General features: G+C 40.8%; 1 protein-coding gene across 7 annotated transcripts in view; it reads right to left on the bottom strand.

Annotated features, from left to right (window-relative positions):
* KANSL1L (KAT8 regulatory NSL complex subunit 1 like) overlaps positions 1-25,087 on the bottom strand; it is a 64,837-nt gene that overhangs the window by 18,908 nt on the left and 20,842 nt on the right. For 5 of the 7 annotated variants that reach the window (XR_010610618.1, XM_065669811.1, XM_065669812.1 and 2 more), the window contains exons 3-6: positions 22,284-22,425; positions 16,777-16,974; positions 14,151-14,272; positions 9,933-10,134 (exon numbers count right to left, since the gene is read on the bottom strand). Coding sequence is in view for 6 of the 7 variants with exons in the window: in XM_065669811.1 (XP_065525883.1) it covers positions 9,933-10,134; positions 14,151-14,272; positions 16,777-16,974; positions 22,284-22,425 (664 nt within the window). In the remaining variant the exon portion in view is untranslated. The remainder of the gene's footprint in view (positions 1-9,932; positions 10,135-14,150; positions 14,273-16,776; positions 16,975-22,283; positions 22,426-25,087) is intronic. The other 2 variants (XM_065669806.1, XM_065669809.1) reach the window with 2 other exon arrangements.

Below are 25,087 nucleotides of genomic sequence, written 5' to 3' on the forward strand. Positions count from 1 at the left end.
TTCAGCTGCTTCCTCCTGCCTGAACTATTCCAGGCTGTATTCTAGCAGTGCCACTCATGTGTTAGTGATGCAGTGATTATACCCACCATATAAAATCCCCTTCCACTTATTGAAATCAGTCCTGACAAGTGGCATCAGTATTTACAACCCACACTAAATCAGAAAATATTTCATCAAAAAGTTCCCTTTTTCCATCTCTTCCCTTCTTCCCAACTGATAAATTCCCTATGCTGGTATTGTATTGCAGGTATGATGCTGGAGCAAAGAAGACCCTGTGGTGGTGGGGCTCTTGTACTTCACTTGCCAGGAAAACATTCATAGTCCTAAATCCACCTTGATCTCCATACACAGGTGCACGCATGAGTACTTCCAACTTCATTTGGAAAGAATTCTTTCCTAGCCCAGGACTCCTGTAAATCTATGTTCTTTTATTTTCTTGTGACAGACATATGGGAATCTTCATCTGTTAAACTTTAAACATCCATAAAGTGTTGGCAGAACTGGGACCTGTGTTTGGAAACACTAGAGGAATAAATGCTAAAGTGAATTTAACGTTTCCCATTATATGGACCATTAAACTAAAGCTTAAAGGCAGTTGCTCTACCTTCGATGCAAGAAGGGCTTGCTTTTCAAAACTGCAGAAAAGAAAATTTCCTCTTGATATTTTGGTGTTAGAAATTAACTATTTAGTGAATCTCCACTATTTAAACTGTAACTGCACAAAGTCTGCTGGCATGTGTCTTTTTTACAGGAATGAATCCGTATTATAGTAAATGATAAATCTCTCATTCTATAAAAAGATATCCCCAAACACTCATCAGTAAAATTACCTCCAAAATATATATATAGAACCAACACAAGTGACATCCATCCAGTCTTTAGTCCCTGACCTGCTTTCTCTTGCTTTAACTTTAGTCCCAAACATATTTAGACACTAGCTTAAAGCTATGCCTGCTCAAAAACATGCATACATAGTCAAACAACCTCCACAGCCTCCATCTATTTTGAAACAATACTAAAAGCCATTTGATCATTAGTAAAGGCAAAATTCTTTTCCTCATCTTGTCTGTGGTAGAAGTTACAAAACCTTCTGCCTGAATTTGTGTCTTATTTCCTTGATTGCTCTGCCATCAACACCTAAATAATGAAATCTTTCATGAAGTCAGTTCGTAATTCAAAAGAAAATAAGGACTTCTATAGAAGCCAAGAGTAGTTTTACTCAAATGCCTGTGAAGTTACTAGAAAAGAGCTACAAGTTCTGGCAGTGCCTGTGTTCCCAGCTACTGGATCTGGTTTGTATTTCTGATGGAGTAGTTTTCCACTGGAAAATGCAGAAATGGTGAAATCATGATGTTTGTCAAGAATGCCGATTTAATTAAGCCTTGATGAGAATATTTCAGAAGCCCTTTATTCTGGAATGAAAACGTGTTGCTCAGTCAAACAAAGAGCTTCAACCTTATTGAACCAAAACTGAAAAACTGCTTATTGGGAAACAGAACTCTCCTCCCTTCCAATTCAGTGCAGAAGAGAGCCTACAACCCAACTGGCTTTTACAGCTGTTAATTATTGATGTTGTAACACAACAACAAAAAAATCCACCAAAACACAACTGAAAACAACCCCACAACTATATCCATTCAGCCACAGCAATGACAAGTGGTTTCAGGAAAGCCACAGTGCACAGACTTTAGAAGAGAGGCCTCTACAGCAAGCCTGACCACAATGCCAACCCTTCCAAAAGCAAGAAAGATTACTAAACTCATCTTGTTTTATCCCTGCAGTGCCCCTTGTACATCTCCTGAAACATTCTTCTTCATTATTGAAATATAAAGCCTCATGCCTCCTCAGCTCAAGTAGATATGAAGAATAACATTACATTAAATTGATTCTATCATGGAAAAGAAAATATAATGTATTTTAGAGGAAATCAGAAGTGTGCCAGCCTTAAGTCTTCAATTAAAATAGCAGTTCTCTTTTAAACTTGCTAAGGACTGGTGTCACCAACAGAATCTTATTTTCTGAAGTATTAGGAATTTTAATCTTGGATTTTTTTCCCCTCAGTACTGTTCTACTGGGTTACACAAAATACCACGAGCAATTTATTTCGATAGTCAAAACAATTCTTGCACTTGTTTGTGATAAATTGATGCATTAGAGAGGGCACAACTGGCTCAAGCCTCTGTTCCAGAAGGGTCAGAAGGCTGAACACTACTGAACACTAAAGGTTGAGGCTATGAAGCTGCTGTAATTGAGAAGAAACATGTTTCGTGCTCCCAGTTAAAAACTCTGAAGTGAATTCTCATTTCTTGGTTACAGCTACTGATCACTAAAACTCCTGCCATTTCTGGAAACATGCCTGAGTGTAACAGTGCAGGGAGCCACAGTTCAAGTACTCCGATGCATATGAATGCAGGAAGCTAATGAAGTTAGCTCAAATACACTCTGCTGAATACCTGTCATGTCTGTTTCCCATTACTCTTATAGCTGAAAAAGGCAAGAAAAAAAGCATTTATTCTCCCTAAACACACACACTCAGAACTCCTCAGCAATATGAAAGAGCTCTTCCCCTCAGTATTGAAACTGTTCTTCCGGAAACAAGTAGCCAACTAAATTGCAGAGTTAATTATAGGATCCAAATGAACCACCAGGTGGGTGGCTGATACCTCCTCTTTGAACACCAAACACACTCCTAAACTGGAACCCTCCAGAAGTGCTATGTACAGCTCAAATCAACAGAGCACCATGTTACCTGCTTGCTTCTGTGCTTCAGCATCTGCCTTAAAGGCAAGCCCACTTCTCTATGGTCTCCCTCTTCTGCACACAAGGATCTGCTCTGCACAGAGCTATGCTCCTCTGGCAGAACACGAAGTTAAATAAAACATCTTATTTCACAAACTAAACAGCAGGGGTTCCCTAAGCAGGACTTAGAATGCTTTTGGGAAACATACAATACATGGACAGTGGAAGGTTAATCTGAAAGCCCCTTCTCTCTTACGAACAGGTAGCAAAGGAGAAGGCAGGCAAAGCATCTGAGACACCCCTATGTGAGAAGGTGCATAACAGATGGTGCTGATAATACATGCTACGTGACAGACTGTCTCTTCCTGATGAAGCTTCTATATATGTCAAATGGACAGGCCTTTCTGATGCACTTGCCTGCAATCTATGTACAGGTCAGGTCCAGCAAAGCAAGGATGTAACCAGATTTCTCTCCCTCTGAAGCTGTGGATAAGGATAAAGTGACAGATCCTGTGGCAAAGACCAGTTTTTTCCAGGAACAGGCCTGAGACTTTGACAAAACACTAATGACAACTTACTCAGCATCCAACTTGTCTCAAATACAGACTTTTAGCTGGTGTCATAAAAGGAGTGGTAGCTTCTACTACTGGTTCTGGGAGTACCCACCTCTCATAAGTATACATAGAGTTCAGTTTCTTTAATCCTGTTATAAGCAAATTGGAGATGGCCTTTCACCTGCTCTGTGGGAAGTGTATGCTAGCCTCACCACTCTGAAAGAAAGACCTTTTGTTCAACTAGCAAATCAATTGAAAAATCAAGGTTAGTGCCTAATCTTTCACGAGTTAAACCCAAAGAAGGAAAGACATGCTAATCCACAGATATAATTCTTCAAAAATGCCATGCAGGAATTAAGAGTAGATATGATCAATAAAACACAGCAGAAATGTCATAATAAGCTGAAGGTGCAGGACTGTGAAAGGCTGACTTCAGGTTCTTCATTCTGGGACAAAAGAATGCTCAAGATGACTGGCTTGCCATAACCTCACAAAGGATGGATTTAGTTCCACTGGCGGTATCACAGAACTAAAGGTATTCCCTTTCCTTCCTCCCCAGTAGACAACAGTCCTGTCAGACATTGAGAAGAGCTGAACCTGTAGGTATTTTTTTTCCCAGGTTTTGTTGATTTTTATCCAATGGAAGACTTTCTTTTTTAACTACCAGTGTTAAAACAGTAATTTTATCAACTATTGTTTTCACTTACAAACTTGGGAAACCATAACCAAGGAATTCTGCTCCCCAGACCAGAAGACTGACATATCCACAGAGGTACATTTTCACTGATGCAGGACATATCCTCTTCTTGAAAACAGTTTGCCGGAGACTTGGCAACACAACATTCCCTGTATTCATGGCTTTTAAGGAGACAGCAATGCCAGGAAACCATGCAGAAGCAAGTGGCAGAGCCAGTATCTAAGGATACCAAGGAGGTGGATGACAACCAACAGACTCTTTTCAGTGCAACTAGGGGAGATGACTACTTCACTGTGTGAAAGGCAAAACTTACAGGTGGCTACTGAACATTATGGTTGATGATTACTACTGTAGACAGTGCTGTTTCTTAAAATTTACAGACCAAGGGAGCTGGAGAAAACAGTAATTGGTAATGGCCAGAAAGAATTCACCTGTATGTCCTTCAACACAAATAAACCACAACATGGGATAATATGGTAGTGGAAATGGGATTATATTCTAGGAAATAGGTGCTAAATTATTTTGTCCCCCTGGCAGAAAACAGGGTACAACTTGCACACTACAGGCAATATTAAGATTAAGCACCTTATCTGCATGCACACCCCTTTGCCTGTCTCTTGTTCTCCTTTCCTGCTACCCACAGACCACTTGCAGATAGATACCAGGCATTTAGGAACCATGCTGGGAACTATATAAATTATAAAAGCATGTGTATGTGTATACCCTAAAACCTGAAAATTAACGTGACTTGGTGAAAGACCCCTATGTATTTATCAAGTGGCATCTACAAAGCACATCACTGGCCCTAAGCATGCACTGGAAATGCAGCAGGTCATGAAAATCATAGAACTGCATAAGAACTAGACTGAAATAAGAAATGCAAACCCTAGAATTTAAATATTTCTCTCCTGTCTGTTTTGGAGGCTTCTGGAGAAGCACTAAGGTTTTTTATCCTCCCTTTTTGTTTTAAGCCACTAAATGAAAGCAGACACTCTTATGGTCTCACTTAACTCCTGTTTGATGCTGAAAAGCCAAAATATGGCAATACTCAGCTGCAAGGGTTGGTGACATTACACCAACTGTTTGCTTGTGTATGTAAAATGTGAGCTTTTGCACCTCGATTCCTAACTTCCAGGGTGTTGGCACCTTTGCACATTTCAGTTCCAGTTTTCTCCATGTGTGCACACAACCAACTCTTCCTCCAGCAGGTGGAGATACAAATACAATGAGAATCTTCAGGTTAAAACACCCCACCGTGCCCTACAACCCTGCAAAGAAATGGAGAGGACCAAGTGTGATAGTGCTCAGCTCTCCCTGCATAAATTGTTGGTAGATTAGAACACTACCTACCCTCAATGCCATCTCTTGGTGAGGCATGACTTGAAAAGAAAGAAAAGGTGAAACTAATGTCATTAGTTTGCACGTTAAACCAGAAACTAACAAGATGTACTGGCAAAACAAACTCCTTGTTACTGACAAAACCCTGCAGGAAGCCACACAGATAAAATAAAAACTTCAGGGCATATCAGCTAGACAAATACCCCTCTGAGGGTTTCTGACTAGTAACAGCATTTGTCTGCTTTTAAACAAACTTAATAGAACTTTTGCTATCTCAGTGATAATTCAGTTCCTTCAAATTTAGGCAAAAAATAGCCAGAGATAGGGATACTACATATTTTCCCGATAGGAAAAGCATTTGCAGAAGCACTCAGGCATCTGAGAGGTTTGCAGTTATAAATGCAACAACCACTGGGAAATGATTCAATCGCTGCTTATGTTTTAAAGTTCTGACACTGACCTGCTACTTACAGACTTTCTTGGCCTTCTTTCTTAGTGTCATCCTATACTAAGGGTGATCAGGTATCGGAACAGGCTGCCCGGGGAAGCTGTGGAGTCACCGTCCCTGGAAGTGTTCACAAACCGTGAACATGAGACCCTCAGTGACATGGTTTAGTGGTGGCCTTGGCAGTGCTGGGGTAATGGTTGGATTTGATGATCTTAAAGGTCTTTTCCAACCCAGTTAATTCTATGATTTTACAGGAAGAGACAATAACCCAGAGCTTGTTTGACTTGCCAGCTGTGACAATGCAAATGAATGGCAGATCCAGCATTTTGATCCAGCACTCTCAGACTTCTAACCCCTGCCTGGAAGCACCTGTCCTCCTACTAGACCATGTCTGCAGTTTACTCCTTTGTGTTATCCTGCTCATAAGTTTTAATATTCATTCAAAAAACACAATGAAGAAAGACACCGCTACAGTCATGTCCTCTAGACTGAAGCACAGACTGCAATCCCAGGGTTTCTTGTGCATGTCAGTTATTCTGAGGGGTTTGTGCACTGACTCACAATCAACAAATGGCCTAAACTCTTCCCAAGCTATTTAGATAACAAAAGAAGAAAGATACAAAACAGATTCCATGGCCAAAAGATGACTCACAGATCATCTGTGGTACTTAAGTCATTCCAAATTAGGGGACAAGCGGATTTGACCCCAAAGGATGTTTCAAGTTCCTGAGGATACTGGATGGTGACAGATAAACCAAAACACCCTGCATCCTGTTTTATTTATCTGCAGTCTAACTATCCTGTAGATCTTCCAGGTCTTCTACAGTTTCATGGAGTTCTATTTTTTTTTTAGATACTACTGTGCGTAAGCATTATTTTACTACCAGAGCAGTCCTCTTCAGAAAAGAAATACAGCAGAGGACAATGTAGGGCATCTCTCAACAGGCACTGGGAAGCTACTAGGTCACTAAATACTCAGACTTTTGACAGCACTGTAAATGTATGTGGCATGGCAGTAGATAAGAGAAAAAATGTGGCTGCCTTCCCAGTGACCTTACGAACTGGCAGATGGGATAGCAGTTCATAGTTTCATACTTTGCTTTTCCTAACATGGATGCTGGGGCGTAGACAGAAGGACGAGCTTCCCAAATGAATCTGAACAGATGTGGAGTACAACACTCTGAATGCCACTCAAAGCACAAAAGGTACAACCAGTCACCCCTAAAACCCCAAATTCCTCAAAGCTCTCCCAGCATTTCTTAAACTTCCACACATGGGAAGCCTGTAGTTTGCTGTGATTCTCTTGTCAGAACTCTTTAGTTATTGTCTTGCTCAGATTACTCTGCAGAGCAGCATCACCCATCAGCACTGCCAGGCTCATTGGCTGTTTGAACCAGGCACCAAGAGGAATCTGACGCAGAAGCTGTGATGTTCAGAAGATTCAGTCTTCTCAGGCTTTGGGGCAAGCTGGTCTCTGTTAACTCCACATCTGCTACAGGTATGTGGCAGCAAGTCTGCCCTACCTCCAGACTGTTCTCTGGCCAGTGACCTTAAAGAAATACTCACAGGCCATGGTACCAGGGGCTGTAAATGTTAATCTTGATGAAACAGTGGAGAAGCACTTGCTAGCGATGCCACACTAATACTTTATTAAAAATCCAACTCTTCTGCATGCTGCTAAGAAGTAACTCCTTTTTCTGTGAGAGGCTAGAGGAAATTTGATGGGTTACTATTGGGAATATAAATGCATTTTCAAAGAAAACTAGGTATCAGTCTCAGAGGCCATTCCTTATTTTGCATCCTTACCATTAGACATCTACCGAATGTAGCAATCAGCCTGAGCTGATAGCCAGTGTTCTTCCATTACAAGCTGAGCAATCTCATCAACAGCTGAGTAACCAAGTGTAGCAAGTGCAGCACTAAGAAAGTGACAAGTCCTGTTAGAATAAGAGTTCCTGAATGAAAATATACACTGATGATGGCTCTTAATTCAAAGACTCAATACCCATTTAGGTTTGACTGTCAGAATGTGCTGAAATGTCCAGACCAATTTTATCACTTTATGCCCCAGCAGGATCCCTGCTACTCTGTTTTTAACCAACACTGTATGAGGCTTTGTTCACTGCTTTACCTTAATTCTGAAAACTTTAATTGAGTTTGGCACTTGCACAAAGTCTGAAGCTGACAGGTCGATTGCTGCCACCACCTCTTATTTTCTTCAAGCAGAATTTATCTGCAGTGCAATGATACAGTTTTCCATGTTGCCTCTCGATTAACTTCCCCATGAAAAGGACATTAGAAAGCAAAATGGAAACCCAAGCTTTTGTGCCAAGAGCTGCAGTAAGCATAAACAGCATTCTCTACAGCAGTTTTTACCACACGGTCTTTGGGACATCTCTGCACTTTCAGTACAGAGACACTGGAGCCGGTTTAGCATATGGTAACCCAGCATTAGAAATGTCAAGAGCATGGGGCAGACACACAGTTGCACCAGCTCCTATATTTGAAGCCTTAACTCGTAACTTAAAGGCACTTCTTTATTGCAATCTACAATCAAATGTACACTATAGATTTATCTTTTCAGCCTATGAGTCAAGGTAAACTACTGAGTGTGCAAAGCAGCCCAGTTTTATGGCTGGTTGAAGATAAAAATGTAAACTCTGCTTTGAACTCCTGCTGCCAGGCTGCAGAAATGAAGTTTCCTTTCACATACTTCTGCTGTTACTCTCTGAACTACACTAACTCTGGCCCAGCTTTTCAAAACACAGAGACATAGGCAGTGCTTGCAGAAATATGAGATACTTGAGCCTGCAAGATGCAGGCTTCCAGAAGAGCCTATTATTTAGAAGTTGCACCTGGAGTGGAAACCCCTTATGTTTAGCAGACTGAAAGGAAAGTCCTGAAGTCTCTTGCCAAGGAGCACTCTTCATAGAAGGAAAGACCTGTGGTACTTGGAGGCACCAGGAAGGGAACAAGGCCCCGAACCTCTTTAACAGGACATGGATTGGATTGAATGGGAAAAAAGGGAGTCTGAGTCAGTAACATTCTCCTTGGTTAATGCAAGGAAGATGAAAAGCCCAAACGTCTTGGAGGTAGAGCTCTCAAACGCTAACCCTCCACTCCTATCCCCCACCATCAACCCCTCCAGGCAGACTGCCAGGTCTCTAAGCCCCACTGCCAGGAAGCTGGGAAGTCAGGCTAATAAGAAACTGGACAGGTTTTCAATAAGCTATCTTGCTGAAACTAGGACGCTTGTGTGATTTTGCAAAGGATGCTGAATCAGCACACTCACACGGAACAGCCTCGCAGGGGAAATTTCTCCCCAGACCACTGGCACACTTGGTAAATCCTAGGCAGTCAGCTGAGGAGACAGGGAGATTTCTCTCAATATAAACCGCTTTTAAACGGCAAAGCAAAAACTGAGACATTAAAACCGCTGGGGATTAACATTGCTCTACAGAATGAGTTCATGCCATCTCTGCCCCCAAATTGAACTGCTGCTTTAAGCACCACAGCTAAACTCATTGTATATCCTTACCAGCGATATGCTATTCATGTCAGACGTGAACAGATACGCCCTGAACAACAGACAATATCTGTTTCCCCATTTTAAAATATTAATTCCTTTGTAATGCGGAAAATGTTCAGAGTTTTAAAGCATCTATCAAGTGCCATGGAAAAGGCAATGTAACTAATCAGAAACAGCAAAAACGGAAACAAGATTAAGATATTGCAATTTAATTTCCTAGAAAATAATGTGCCAGCAGCTGTGTAAACTTTCTTGTAGCTAAAATAAATATGCTGAAAACAAGCAGGCAGTTGATTTACACTGTAGCATGTTTCCTCAGCAGACGACCCTCCCAAGGAAGCTCTCGAGTCGTCCCTTACACTGTACAAAGGCTTTAACAATAGCCATAGAACAAACTGATTTGATAAGCAGGATGCTGAGCCATCTTCATTTGTTATGTTCAGCTCATTAACTCTGAGCTCCTGCTGACACATCCAGTACTCCCACCACATATATATATGCTCCTTGAACATAACAAATAAGCAGCACAGCATGCATTATTCTTCTGACATACCAGACAAGACACATGCAGCCCCTAGCAGCTGGATTCTTTGGTTTTGTCTCCTGAAGAGAGAGGCAAGGGCTTACCTGCTGTTTCCAGTGACAGGCACCATGCATTCTGTAGAGTTTCCTCTTCTGGAAACTATGAAGTGGCCTTGTCCGGGCAGATGTGCTCCCGCTAGCCACAGTGAGAGGTCTTAGCCTTGTCCTGTCTCTTCTTCTTTTCTTGATGTGCTGATGATCAAGCAACCAGCTGCCCGAAGAGGATACCTCTCTGTTGTCTGAAGCTCTGTAATTTCATGATTAATGGAGGGAGGAAATACAAAAAGTTAAATATGCTCCATATGCACAGGCCAAGATTTCATACACTGATCAACATTAGGTAGCTAATTCTACGAGAATTTTAGAAGCACTAAAATGTTTTAGCACACTGTTTCAGGAAGCCATGCATGTTCTTTGCTCATTGATTAATTCTGTGTTAGGTCACGAGAGGAAGTTCATAATTCTTGCTCACCTTTTGGCTTGGGGAAACAAATGTCAAAATGAAGTGAAACCCTTGAGCATATCATGGGCTTTGATTTTCCAAATTCAAGAACTCTCTAACACTTCTAACATGAGTTATATGTTGCAAATAGTATTTCCCTACAAACTTACATTCCATTCAAGACAGCAGTCATGTGAACATAAAGGAGACCTTGAGTCCTGCCCTAATACTTTCAAGATTTTCTAGTTTTGCTCAACAACTGAAACTTACATAAAGCTTTACAAACCAGTGTCTATTCAGTGTAGGGGTTGCAACTCATTGTGAAGCATTTGTATCAAAATTAAGAACTCTGCATGCTTAGTTGAACCAACACAAGGCCATTAAATTTCACTTCCAGGGCTGTGCCAATAGAGCTCTCCAACAGAGCCAGCCTGGGTGAAGTTCTTGAGGAGGAAGGAAAGCCCAGCCTGTTTGTCTGTCTTTACAATCTAGAAGCTGGCTAGACCCAGAGAATTTGGAAGAATGCAAGCTCAGCTCCAGTCACAACGTGACAGGGTCTACATAACCACATGAAAAGCTTCATTTTAAGTTTAAACCTCACTCTTCCCTGCATTTCCTCAAGTCTGTCCCTTTCAAATCCCCCTCAGTGTTATAGCATCATTCTTCCACAACCTTACCCACACACATGCTTGCTGTACTCACATCCATAGTAACACAGTAGCCACTCATGAAAGTTAGGTGACAACACAGGGCCAAGAGCAGTAGAAAACCTTATGCATCTATGTGTAACACCTTTGGATAAGTGTCACTGATCTACTGCCTGCCTCCTCACCAGAACAGGGAACACTGCAAGTCAAAACTCAAAACACCCTCCCATTTGGGTGGGAATGACTCCATGGGAAGAATGCACTTCACTTCAGGATACCTATAAGGTGTCCTGATTTTACTTTGCTGCTGCAGCAACATCTGCCCTTAAAGCTGAAGGCCTGCTGCAAATAGCAAGTGTGCATTTATTTTTACAGTACTGAAGACCTTGACTGTAACTGTTAACTGCCTGAGGAGTGCAAGTATAGGAGATACTTTGGCCTTGGTTCATAGCAGGTCATCTGTCTGCACAAATGACTGTTTTCTCTTATGAACTTTTATCTGGCAAGTCATGGTCTTATTATTAGTAAAGTTATAAGACAATCAAACATGAAAATGAATTCATGACAAGGCCATTTATCGATCTTTTTTGACTAGCAGTACTCTTCTAACAGCACATTTTGATTAAGTAGAAGTGCTTGTTATGAAAGTGTGATTAAACACCATCCCATGCTGTGCTGGTGTGGTAATAAGGTTTGATGGGTTTGAATTTGAGTTGTCCTTCTGACACATCAGAACAACCTCAATAAGCAACAGAGACTCAATGAAAAAAATGTGCTAATTAAAAGAGGGATGGTACAAAATATTTAAAGGAACACATTAGTAAGTGCCAAGAAAAAGCCCCAGATACTGAAGCATGACATTCTTAAAGCTAACACCATTCTTAAAGCTTGAGAAAGAAATACAACGTTTGAAGTCCATGTAAGAGATTTAAAATACTTCCTCTGAATTCTCAAAAGCATTTTCTCTACAAAGTCAGGCTGTGCCAAGCCCAACTTCTAGATTTCCCCATATCTCCCTCTTACAAGAAAGACAACTCGGACAGTTAAATTATAACAAAGAGCTCCTTAGTTTGGCTCCTCAACTATTGTGATTCCTGCTCTTGTTCTGGTGGTCTGCCCAGATCTTTGATAATCTCTCTTCAGTCTCTGCCAGCTGCTCTACCCTCCTGTGCCTTACAGTAATGCACAGCTCCCTTTTTAGATGAGGCAGAGATCTCAGCTCTGCTGCTTGAAGCTCCAGTACACAGCAGTATAGTTTTCCTGCCACTTGTGTAAATAGGCTTTCCAGTCAAGGTTTGAGTTCTCCATTTATTTCAATCTTAGTTCGGGTGGTTTTCAAACTGTGATTCTCCAGAAGAGTCAAATGAACCACTGCCAGACGCAGAATCATTAATTTGCTGAAACCCTCATGTCAAAGCTCACAGGTCGGCTTTTCTTGCTCTGTAGCCAGCTACAGAGAAGAGACCTTACTCACACACATACACAACAAACCATTAGACAGGCACTATTTGTACTGAAGTAATAAACTTTTTCATTCCTCTCCCCTCATAAGAAAGTGATTATCAGTAGCTTAGGGAACTGCTTCTATGAGCATCTACTCTCATACAATCCATCTTTCTAATCTTGGCATCTAGATTCAATTGAGCAGAGAAAAGCTACATAATAAAAGGAAGCCACTAATTAAATTAGACCTTGACAAATGGCAACTCAAGGTTACCCACAATTAATCAACCAGGAACTGTACATGCACCTCCACTTCTACTGGGAATAAATAGCCCAAGTAACCATCTACATACTGCAATCAACCAACCTCAAAGCATCTCATGCTGAGACTTGCCTTAAACATGCACTATTCTATCTTTTACATCAAGAGCCTACAACTAATTTCAATAATTTACTTAAGTAAAAATCATTATCATCCTTTTTTGTCTATTCAAAAAGAAAAAAATCACCTTATTTTCCATTTGATTTTGATTTCTACTTTTTCAAGTACTGAACACAGTCAGAGTGAGCTCTAGAAAGAGCGAGAAGCAGCCAACAAATGAAGTTACATGCACTATATAACTTTCTCAACTAACTGCACACAAGACTGCTACAACAAAACACCACAGAAAACTGAAACACACTCAAAAACCCATGAAGTAGGCAGCAGTGAATTTCCTTGCATGATTCTCGTAACTACTCTATATCGTGCTTAATTACTACCTTTAATGAACAGTATTTATTTGCAGACTTCTTTGGGCTTTCCTAAGGCACAAGTAGAAAACAAGCAGCCTTGGAGACACTGGCCCATGAGCAAACAACTGTGCTGGTCATAAAATGGGAAGAAGACTGATTTTGAGCACAGTGCCTGATAAATCAGACAAGAAGTGGTTTCAAGTTACATCATTAGAGCCCCTGATCATGAAGTCAACGTCACACACTCCCAAAAACATTTCAAAAAGCAGGAACCCTTCTGTTTTGAGACAGAGTCAGGCTTCTAAGAGCCTAAATGACTCTCTTCTTCCACATGCCCATCTCTATTGGCAGCTCCTGTTTCAGGGCTATTTTTATTCGAAAACTCAGAGGAATCTTCCAATTTTCCCCTACATTATCTGTAAACAAGTGATACATCGGGCACATGACTGCTACGTGACAGGACCCCTTCATCCTGAAATTTAGGGCACAGTCACACAATCGCTTTGGAACAGACGGCATTTAAAGAAGCTGCCCATCCAAGCTGCTCATTATAATCTCTTTTAGGGAGGCTATGGCAAAGCTGCTGAAACAGACGGCATGGCCAGCTCTTCCTGGAGCCGGGAGCCAGGGAATTATGTTCTACTGCAGACACTGCCAGAAAGCCCCAGCTCTAGTAGGGAACACTGTCTTCATCCACCTGATCTCAAGATCTATGAATAACAGCAACCCCTCCATCCTCAAAAATTGCACTACCAATATCTCAGGAGAAATATCCAGCAAACCTAGGTCTTTCGTAAGACAGAACTATACCCAGTTACGTTAATGCTATTTTGAGACTAATACTGATTACGGCCTGTACTCTCTTTTAAAACCTTTGAATAAAAAATAGAATTACTAAGAAGTATGGAGTAGCACTGAGAAACACTTGTCTGCAGTATTAAGTAAGTTATTCTCAAAAAAAAAACCAAGAAAAGAAAAGAAAGTCCTGTCACCCACCTGAAGGAGATGCCATTGACCAGCTGTCTGTGCCTACAGGCTTTGGATGAAAGAGATGAAGAAGCTGGAGACAGATTGAGTGGAGCAATCAGGCTGCTGATGATTTCACTCAGTTGTGCACTCTGGAAAAGAGTAAAACAACAAATAAAAGGTAGTGAGACTTTTTTCCAGACTCAATAGCTCAAAGGTCCTAGGCTTCTTTTTGTTGTTTTCCTACTTAGGATTCCAGCTGCACACATCATGGAATGATGGTATTTAGTTTCTTGTGAATAATCAAGTGTGGTACAGTTTTTCTTTCACAATTACTATGTTCAACTACACAGACCCCTCCCCAAACACCCCGACAACAACAGAAAACAAACACAGCCCTGAACAACAGCCAAAGACATCTGAATATGAAGTACACAAAACACGCAACTGATCTTAGCACTTGACCAAACATTTGTGAAAAGGCAAAAGGAACCAGAAAACCTTACAGCAGATATAATTAACAGTTGCAGCCCACAGCTGCTGACTGGCCATTCAACAAGCATTTCAACAGGGGAAAAAAACAGTCTGCTCTCTACTCATTGTATGCATATTTTGTTCAATCAAAGTAAAACTCTTGTTAAAAGAATCCTCTTCATTCCTCACAGTAGTTTGACAAAGGTGTTTTTATAAAAGAAAGTGCAACTACAGGAGGACTATTGTAACTAAAGACAGAATGGCTAAAATCTTCTGGTATTCTCAAGAACAGCAAGAAGCAGCCCCCACCCTACAGAAAGCCAGACTTTCAGAACTGCCCTGTAATTAATCCAGCTAATTTTTAAGATTCAGAGTTACTCCTTATAAAGCAATAAATGGTGGACTGCCTCCAGATTAACATTTCACAATGATTTTTTTTTGTTGTTGTTTTAAATGTCAAACCTTACAGGCTATTCTGACAATAAATGTAGCTTTCTTAGAGGAAACTGTGTTCTGCACACTAAACAGAAATTAAATGTACCTGAAGTGGCATACTTTATTTATAGAACTTGGTAGGATTCTCATTCAGAGCGAAGATTGTTTAAAACAAGAATTGCTAAAGGTTACCCAGTGAGTTTTCTTTACATTTTGAGGGCCTACCATTCATATAGAAAGAGGCAGAAAAAATGATTTTCCATTTCATTACAACTACTGTCTTTTTTGTTCATGTTTAAGTGATGTAGTCAGGTAAAAAATTCATGTTTTTAAAACACTGCATAGATAAGAAAAGGACTTGAAAAACAGTATGGATAAAAATTGCCAGGCTCAGTCACTTTGTATTCCTTATGATTTTTGTTCGTAAGTAAAATTACTTACCTTTAACATGGAAATACTTTAACATAGGACTGAAGAATTCTGTGGGAATATCTATGGATGCTCTCCAGCCTACAGCATCGCTACTCCTGACACTGAGAAAGAAGAAACTCAGACCTTCAGAGTTCAAGTTAATTTACAGAACTGGGACTCAAAGAGCAAATCATACCCCAAAGCTTTTTGTGGTGTAAGGGGAAGAAATCTGATGTAATCTGTGAGATGTACTGAATGAACACCTTTACTTCCAAGTAATTTTCAGATCATCAGAGTTCTTGGACCTCTGTAACTACTTGGGGACCAGGAAACACACCAGTATTTGCCAAATGTCTTACTGAAAAGTGCATTTAATTCTCCAAGTAATCACTTAAAGAGGGGACATTCACCACATTCTAAAAATGCTCCCTGGTCTACTTTGTGCAATTGCCAGCACTGTGCAAATAAATGTCCCATATCATTGCTTTCTCACTCCTGTCTGTCGTGGGTAAGATCTGCCAAACAGGGGAAGCATTTTAAGAACAGAAAAGTATGACTATCAAATAAGAAAAACTGGCACAGAGATTCAGGAACAAGCATCAGTACTAAAGCTACTTTTGCCCCATTTAAGTCTCTGACCAAGAATTCATAGACGGCAGCAGAGAAACATACTAATGCACCACACTGGCTTTGCCAGGTTTGCTTTACACTATCTGCATGCTGAAACCAAATTTCCTTTATCTCCTTCAGCAATGTGATCCTACCACATTCTCTATGTACTTTCTAGCAAAAGAAAACCCTGCTGGAGTCTAGATCCTATTTCCTGGAATTAACCTTGGAAATCACTTGTTTTGAACATGGTGACCCACAACTCCACCCGAAGCTATGCCTGTTAAGTATCTGGAATTCCTCAGCTCTGAGCTGGAGCTTGAAAAGGTAGACCAACAACTACATTGTTGGGGCTTTTTGTTTGTTTCAAGTGCAACATACCTCCATCTTCAGCTTTTCTCTTTCATCTCACCAAAGTACTTCCTGAAACAATCTGTGGTAACTCTCCACTGACTCTATACAGTAGAGGCAGGTTTGTGGATAGCTGTTAGAAGTAGTTATGTGGCCGCTTTGATGGAAACAAAGCGGTAACACAGACACATCAGAAGTAAAAGGTTAATTTGTAAACCTTGTGTACAATGTAGTTATTTAAGCCCTTCAATTCATCAGCACCCACTTCAGGACTGCAAAATATCTTCCTTTTTGGAAGTCATCACCATGGAACCTGCCCTATTTCTGAAGTAAATCATTTGGCTCCATTGACCATTCAGTTCTCATTTTACTTTACCTGTTTCTCTATGTTTCGTAAGAGCAGGGTAGGACTGCTGGGTGACATTTCAAAGTCATGCTCCGGCAAAGAATCCTGTCTCTCAATGGCAGCTTGCGAATTCCCTGTGGCGTTTAATAAAGCTTCTTGGTCTGTCAATTGTATTTGCTTCTTCAAAATGTCTTTTGGAAATGGGAATTCTTCTAAGATCACCATCCCCTAGACAACAGCAATTGAACACAGTTGGTTGACAACGGATTAACCCTCCTAAATAATTTTAAAGGGGCAATCAAACCAGGCACATCCACCTTAAATCCTTCCAACAACTCTTTGGAACATGTAAACTACTAAACTAAAGACTTTAAATACACTTCATAACTAAAATATAGGAATAGTAGGTGTTTTCATTAATGAAAAGCTGCACCATATGTACTACTCCTTAGATCAGCAATCACCCTATGTGCTGTACCACTGCTCCAACAACTGTGCCAAAATTCAAATCAAAAGCTCATACTTACTAGGGCAACAATATGATCATTTGCCTGCTGATTTAAGAACAGGTTTTTCTGTAAGGACAGCCACCCTTGGATATGAAGTTAGTTATAATCTTTGCAGCCAATAAATTCTGCAGAGGCATTTTAAAGTGCTCTATTTTCCTTCTTTCCACCCATGCTCTAAGCAAAACATCAAGGCTGGCAGGGTTTATGCAGCAGAGATGTATATAATTCAAACCAGAAGCCTTTTATTTAATTTTATGATATATATTTTTAAGGTGAGCGTTTTTAGAGTTCCATAATGACAGGAACAGCTATCCTAAATATTCTAGCAATCTTGTTGCTTTTCAAGACAATCTGCACAAATATTGTAGCAGACATGGTCTATTGAATGTCACCTCTTAAGATAAATATAACTTTACATGGTAAGAAAATAAGAGAGTTTCATAAATGGAGCTAGGAAAAGAATGCCCCATTGTGTTTTCCACATGATAGATTTAAAAAAACAGAAGTGTCAAATATACTCTCAGGTAACATCTTACTTGGTTTAACAACTTCAAATGCTAAACAAAGAATAAGAAAAAAACCCCTTTGTAACAGTCAAAACCAGTTCCTCAAATAGTCCCTTCATTTGTCATTATTTTGAGGAAATAAATTTAATACTTAGAAAAGGCTATTAAACTTTTGCAGGCTTTTTCCAAAGAGAAAAGGAAAGAGCTTACTTGCTTTTAAGTTACTCAGCTATCGAGCAGATACTGAAAGAAGGGGACCATTCAATTACACTGCCTCAAGCTTTTCTTTCTAGTGAGAATATTTGACTAAAACCAAGGAACCCCCTCTGTTATTTCTTTAAGCAAGACAGACCTCACCTAGGTGATGGATGTGTAAAATTAAGGATCCTGTAGTTTTACTCACATCTTGATCTTGCCTCAGCAGCAACTTGCCCTAATGCAATGAAAGCAAGTCTCAAGAAGACTTAAAATCACAGAATCGTTTGGGTTGGAAGGGACCTTCAAAGCTCATCTAGTCCAACTCCACCCGCAATGAGCAGGGACATCTTCAACTAGATCAGATTGCTCAGAACCACACCAGCCTGGCCTTGAATGTCTCCATGGATGAGGCATCCACCACCTCTCTGGGCAACCTCTGCCAGCATTTTAGCACCCTCATTGCAACAAATTTCTTCCCCACATCCAGCCTGCACCTCCCCTCTTTTAAACCATCACCCCTCATTCTGTTGCAAGAGGCCCTGCTAAAAAGTCTATCCCCATCATTATAGGCCCTTTTTAAGCTCTGAAAGGCTGCAATAGGTCTCCCCAGAGTTTTCTCCAGGCTGAACAAGCCCGGCTCTCTCAGCCTTTCCTCATATCAGAGATGCTCCAGCCTTTTGATCACTTTTGTGGCCCTTCTCTGGACCCTCTCCAACAGGTCTGTATCTTTTCTGTACTGAGGACTTGAGAGCTGGATGCAGGACTGCAGGTGGGGTCTCACCAGAGCAAAGCAGAGCAGCAGAATCATCTCCCTTGACCTGCTGGCCACGCTCCTTCGGATGCAGCCCAAGATACAACTGGCCTTCTGGGCTGCAAGCGTGTACTGCAGGCTCACATCCAATCTTTCATCCACCAGTACTCCCATGTCCTTCTCCTCAGGGATACTCTCAATCCCTTCAACCCCCAGCCTGTATTGATACAGGGGGCTGCCTCAACCCAGTCTTTGAAGTGGAAACTAGGAGAAAATGTGAAATAGTCCTGTTCTCAATGTCTCTCTAACTTATTCCCCTGTTTGAGTTACAAATTTAAAGCTCAGAACAAAGATATTCTCTAAAACCAAACGTAGTTGCTCAAAAACTTGCTTTAGTTCCCAAAAGGGGCACAGAGACTCTAAATTTCCATCAAGTCAACACTAGATTTTTCCACATGCCTTATCAGTTAGTAGCCCATCATCTGTGCTTTTCCATTTACAGAAGATGGAAACAAATCCTGACAGTACCATACTACAATCTGCAGACCAGCAGCAGTTACAAAGTAGGCAGTATGTTCAAGGAAATTCAAGTATCGACAATACTTTTCAAGTGCCACAACAGGAAGAGGAGAGAAGCTAGCTCAACAGCTTTAGACTCTTTTAGAAATCAGTCTTTATATAGATTTTTTAGTAAAAGAATCATAGGTCATGACCACAGAGAGAGGAAAAAACCCTCTCCACAAACGTCTAAACCACAGATTCTGAAGTCAGAAAAATAGGAAGACACACAGCAAAAGCGGTGAAGGAGACCACACACACACACACACACACTTCCAATGGAATTCTTTTTAAGTTGCAGAATCTTGTTGACCAAACATGGAAATGGGAAAGCAGAAAAGTAGGAGAAAACTGACACTGTATGAAAAGAGAGAGATGGAACAGGAACAGAAGAAAACTAATACTGACTATATAGGAATTCTAAGTTAAATGGGTTCCAACCAGAGTGGGTTTTGGCAATAGACTCCCTCCCTCTGCCCCCATCCCCCACACCCCAAATAGAACTGTTTCATTTTGCAGATACAGGCTGGATCAATGGGCTGTGGCCAGGGGGATGAGGTTCAACAAGGCAAAGTGCATCTGGGCCACAACAATCCTATGCAATGCTCCAGGCTCGGGGAACAGTGACTGGAAACTGCTCATGGGAAAGGAGCTGGGGGTGCTGATTGACAGAGCTGCACATGAGCAGCTTGTGCCCAGGCAACCAAGAAGCCACCAACACCCTGGCCTGTATCAGCACCAGTGTGGCATTAGGGCCAGGGCAGTGACTGTCCCCCTGTACTCAGCACTGGTGAGGCTGCAGCCTGAATTCTGTGCTCAGTTCTGGGCCCCTCACTACAAGAGAGACACTGAGGTCCTGGAGTGGGTCCAGAGAAGGCCAATGGAGCTGGTGCTGGGCCTGGAGCACAAGTGTGATGGGGAACAGCTGAAGGACCTCGGGGTTTCAGTCTGGAGAAGAGAAGGCTCAGGGGGGACTTTATTGCTGTCTACAACTGCCTGACAGGAGGATGGAGCCAGGAGGGGTCAGTCTCTTCTCCCAAGTAACAAGTGACAGGACAAGATGAAACAGCCTCAAGCTCTGCCAGGGGAGGTTTAGACTGCATATTAGGAACAATTCCTTCCCCAAAGGGTGCTCAGGTATTGGAACAGGCTGCCCAGGTCAGTGGTGGAGTCACCGCCACTGGAAGTGTTCCCAAACTGAGTAGATGAGGCCCTCAGTGATATGATTTAGTAGTGGTCTTGGCAGTCTTGTGGAATGGTATAGGACTTGATGATCTTAAAGGTCTTTTCCAACCTAGTTTGTTGTATGATTCTACACATATTTTTAAATGCAAGGACTCTCAAAGATATAGATCTGCTACTTCTGTGTGCACAGAGATGGAGAAGACACAATGTAGTAGGTCAGGAAGCTGCCCACAAGTCAATCATCCCACTTCCTATTGTGTTATGGTGTTAAAGAAGCGGTGTTTTGCTTGAAGTCATTGTTCATTTGCTATGAATCACATTTTTTTTTTCCCACTCAAAACACATGAAAACCACTCTGAAACCATTAGACAGAGCACACAAATTCTGATGATATTGTGTCACTATTTGCAGCCACTAAATGAAAACAAAGAGCTCTTCTGTCAGCCTGCGTGTCCTTCCGTAGTAGCTGCTGCTGTGGTGGGCTGCAAACATGTACACAGAAAAAACACAGCCAAAGAAAATATGCATCTACCTTCACTACAGGACATAATGCCATAAACGGAATACAACAGCTGGTAAAAAGGGCATGAAGTGTGCAAAAAGGAATGTCACTGAAGATCTCCACCAGGAAGATGACTAGGCTCCAAGCCAGCATACCACCTAATGTGAAGAAAATGCATGACTAAAGGAATGTTTTTTCTCTCATTTCTCTGTAATTTATCTGTCTTCTGCAGTTCATGAGACCTCTGCCACCCTAAAGGCTAATAGCTTTTGTGTGCAGAAGTGTGCATGTACCTGGTATTTAGGACAGCACTGAAACACAGGTATTCTCACCCTTCACCAGAATACAAAATCTCCTTTCACTTCTGTGGCTATAGAAGCAGGACAGACCCTCAAACAAAGGGGTTTTTAAAGTAAAAACAGACTGGGGATAAGTTCTGAGCAGGAGAGATATGAAAAGAAGGGCGTTGAGGGGAAGATGGAATAATTTTTCTTTATGTGATCAGAGGGAAATGCTCTGTGGAGTCCTCCCTGTAAGTCTCACGTTCAGCCACATAAAGTCTAAAGCATCTTCTGGCTCCTCTCCATCACTGCTTATCTGACCCCAGCACAGATCAGACCACCTACATGAGGCTCCAAATGGAGAGCCAAAGAGCTCTTCTCTAAAACCTCTCACTATCACACAACCAGAATTACCACAGGTTTTGACTACTTGCACATGAGAATGACCTGGGAAACCCACTGAATTGATACATAGATTATTAATGTTTTAGGAATGTGCCTTTCCCACTGTCTAGCCAGTTCCATTTACAAAAACTAGTATATAAGTTACACACATTGGAATTTTAGTAATAATTAATCCTTGACCTGTTCAAAGGGCTGTACAAACATTAACTAGCTAATCCTCAGAATAAACATGCACTGTAACTAACACAAAAAACCACCCTGAAAGCCCACAACACAAAAATGAACAACCTGAAAAGGAAATCTTGCCTCTTCTGCAGAGGGAAAAACTAGTGTGAGAGATGTAATATCTTGTGCTGGGCCCCTGAAAGTCACTACCAAAGTCATTAACTATCACAGATAGTTAATGTAAGGAAGGTGAGAGTTCCTAACTCCCAGTCCTGCACTGGTGCCTCTAGGATGCCATACATTTTAGCTCTTGATGTCTTCTTTCTCATTAACCTTTGCATGTGATGGCCTGCATGGATATAAGAACTCTAGCGCAAAACAAACAACAATAACAACAAGGAACCAAATAAATAAGTATTACACAAAACACTGTCCAAAATAATTTGAAAAGCCCATTTATGAGCTTACAGACAATACCTTGGTGGCACGTATCTGCCTGTGAAGGTCAGTTAGTTGTTGGATTTTGTATTCTAGTTCTGTAATCTGGGCTTGAAGCCATGTCCAGCGGCTGCCAATTCTAGCTCTGTCTGCAAGCCACTTCCATTCAGAAGTATAGCTGCTGTGAAGACAAAATGCTGGTTAGTCCAAAAATAAAGATAACCACATTCGCACAAGAACATTTTTGACAGCTGCTCTGCCTCATGTTGCAAGCATCTCAGTTGCTTTCAGAAGATATCTGATAATAACCATCCAGTTTCACATCAGCTTATTTCCGTAACTACAGAACTTGCCCAAACCAGTACAATCAATGCTCACTGGCTATTCCCAGGCTAAGCCAGTTTACTGCTCTGTATTAGAAAACCCGGAGCTAGAGAAACTATGAGTTAATGTAGATTACAGATTTGTAAAGAATACCAGTAACTCCACCAGGAAGAACCCACATTCTTACACCACACTTCCTCCCACAAGCTTCCAGCAATACTGTTTGCTAACAACTGGAATCTAATAAAACACCATCTAGCAATGAGCAGCTAGATATCAAGTCACTGCCCCAAAAACCAACTAAGTAGTTTAGATTTCTTTTATTCAAGCTAGTTCATAAATATAGCTGTGGCAGTATAGCATACTCAGAGGTCACTCTTACTAAGAGGTCACTGCTCTTTACTAAGAGGTGTATTTTGTAACACAAAAGATATGCCTCCTGGTACTTGACATTGTCATTAGCTTAACTTTATTATGCTAAATTCATCAGCAAATGTTACTCAACCTACACATCAAATAAATTAATGACATAATGGCACCACTCAGTAAGGAATCTTAATATCCAATAAATTTAAGCAACAGAGACAACACAAAGCAGTATTTTAACATGCAACTTTGACTATCATTAACTGAGTTTATTTATTTAAAGAAAATGACTCGTGACTTTTTCCCACTAAACTTGTCAAGTAGTTTGGCACAGCTAACTTAAAAGAACTATCAAACCAAAATCAATCTACTTCTGGAAAAGAAGTGCTTTTACTCAAGTTACTGGGATAAACTGCTGGATCTGAATTCTAGGTGACACTGTAAATTTTGCACACACAGAATATATAATCCCCTGTTCCCCAGGCAATGAAGAGTACTGACGTATCAAAAAAGATGCAAGAAAAAGTAGATGCCACTGAACTGGCATAAGAACATCATACATGTGCAGTTGTTTTATGCAGAATTTTGTGTCAACTACCTCAAGAACTGAAGAAAGGTAACACATCACCCTGCAGAAGCTGCTAGACATTTACTAAGTATCACCAAATTTGAGAATCTTAATATTTTCAGGGCAAAGATTATAAAACATAATATAAATCAAAACCTTAGAACTTTCAGTCTACTTTAGTTACCATAAACAGTAAGAATAGACACAGTCTTCCGTAGGTTACCTCTAAAATACGTAATTTGCCCCTTTTTTAACATAAATTATCTGCCTACATAATTTACAACTAGTTGAAACTCTCCTACATAGACAAAATGAAAGTATAAAATTAGACAGGAGTTTGAAGTGCCCTATTTAAATCCAAATGCTATGTGCAAGCAAATAAAGCAGATTACCATCAAAAACAAACTGAAAGACTTCTATAAATAGACAACATATTAAATTATTTACATTTTATACATTCTATTAGTGATTCTGCCCTAGGAAAAAAGGCGTATGAAGTCATCTTGTGAATACCCATTTTTCTGACATCCCCTTCTTGTATATTCATTATCACCAGCAGCTCATAGTACATAGCCCTGGTTACTTATGCTTTAACCAGGTCTTTTTCCCAAGACCTTTCTGGGATTGACAGCTTTTGCATGTTTGTGCTTCTGGAAGTCATAAAATACAGTTTACAGGGAAAGGGGGAAGAGAAGGGCAAGGCAGAGTTCTATTAAATAATGTGTTTGCAACAAGTGTGGTGGCTCTTAACACTTCAGATTTGTCACAGGACTCTGGGGTGGCAAAAAGCTAATCCTAAGAAAGAGCTGCTTAACGAGGCTGCAGGAAATCCCTTAGTTAATCATTTTAACACAAAAAGGTAAATAGGAATAAAGGGGATAACTGAGAAAAACCCAACAGTAGTGTTGAGGTCCCTATTTCTAACTCCTTTTTCAAAAGACAAATGAGCAACCAAAACCCAACACCCCACAAAACAAGACACTGCAATAGGAAAGCTCAGGTGAAAGCAAATAAATCACAATAAATCACACTGACAGAATTACCCCCAAGGCTAGATGCAACAATTTGGGAGTGAGGAGGAAAGGGGAGCAAATGAAAGGAAGAAGCACCCACACAGCCAGGAAACAAAAAGCAGAATGGAAAGGGCTGGAACTGGTCTGATGTCATAAATACTGTATGGAATCAGCATGGCACTAAAGGAATCACAAGGGCACTAAGGGAATCAGCAATCAACGTGCTTGCAGGGTTTTTTCTTAACCACAGCATTAAATCTTGAATTGATGGCATTCACTATTAAGCATATTACATGCATTTTTGCTTCACTGTAAAACACTATGCAAGTTTTTCAGAAGGTTTTAAAGTGTACTATATAATTAAACTAACAGGACTTAATTACACTGTAATAATGATGTCCTTAGGCTCCTCTGTAAGGAAGAGTTTCCACCGAACCAAGCACAAACATTCTAAGGCTCATGCTAAAATAAGCGACTTCAGCTTCTCCCTCCTACCAGCCCAGGCTGCCCCATGCCCAGCGCCTGCACAAGCACTTGAGCAGCTTCATGGTGACATGGAGGAGAGCTACTAA

Source organism: Lathamus discolor, chromosome 3 (genome assembly GCF_037157495.1).
Source record: "Lathamus discolor isolate bLatDis1 chromosome 3, bLatDis1.hap1, whole genome shotgun sequence".
NCBI classification, from domain to species: Eukaryota; Metazoa; Chordata; class Aves; order Psittaciformes; family Psittacidae; genus Lathamus; species Lathamus discolor.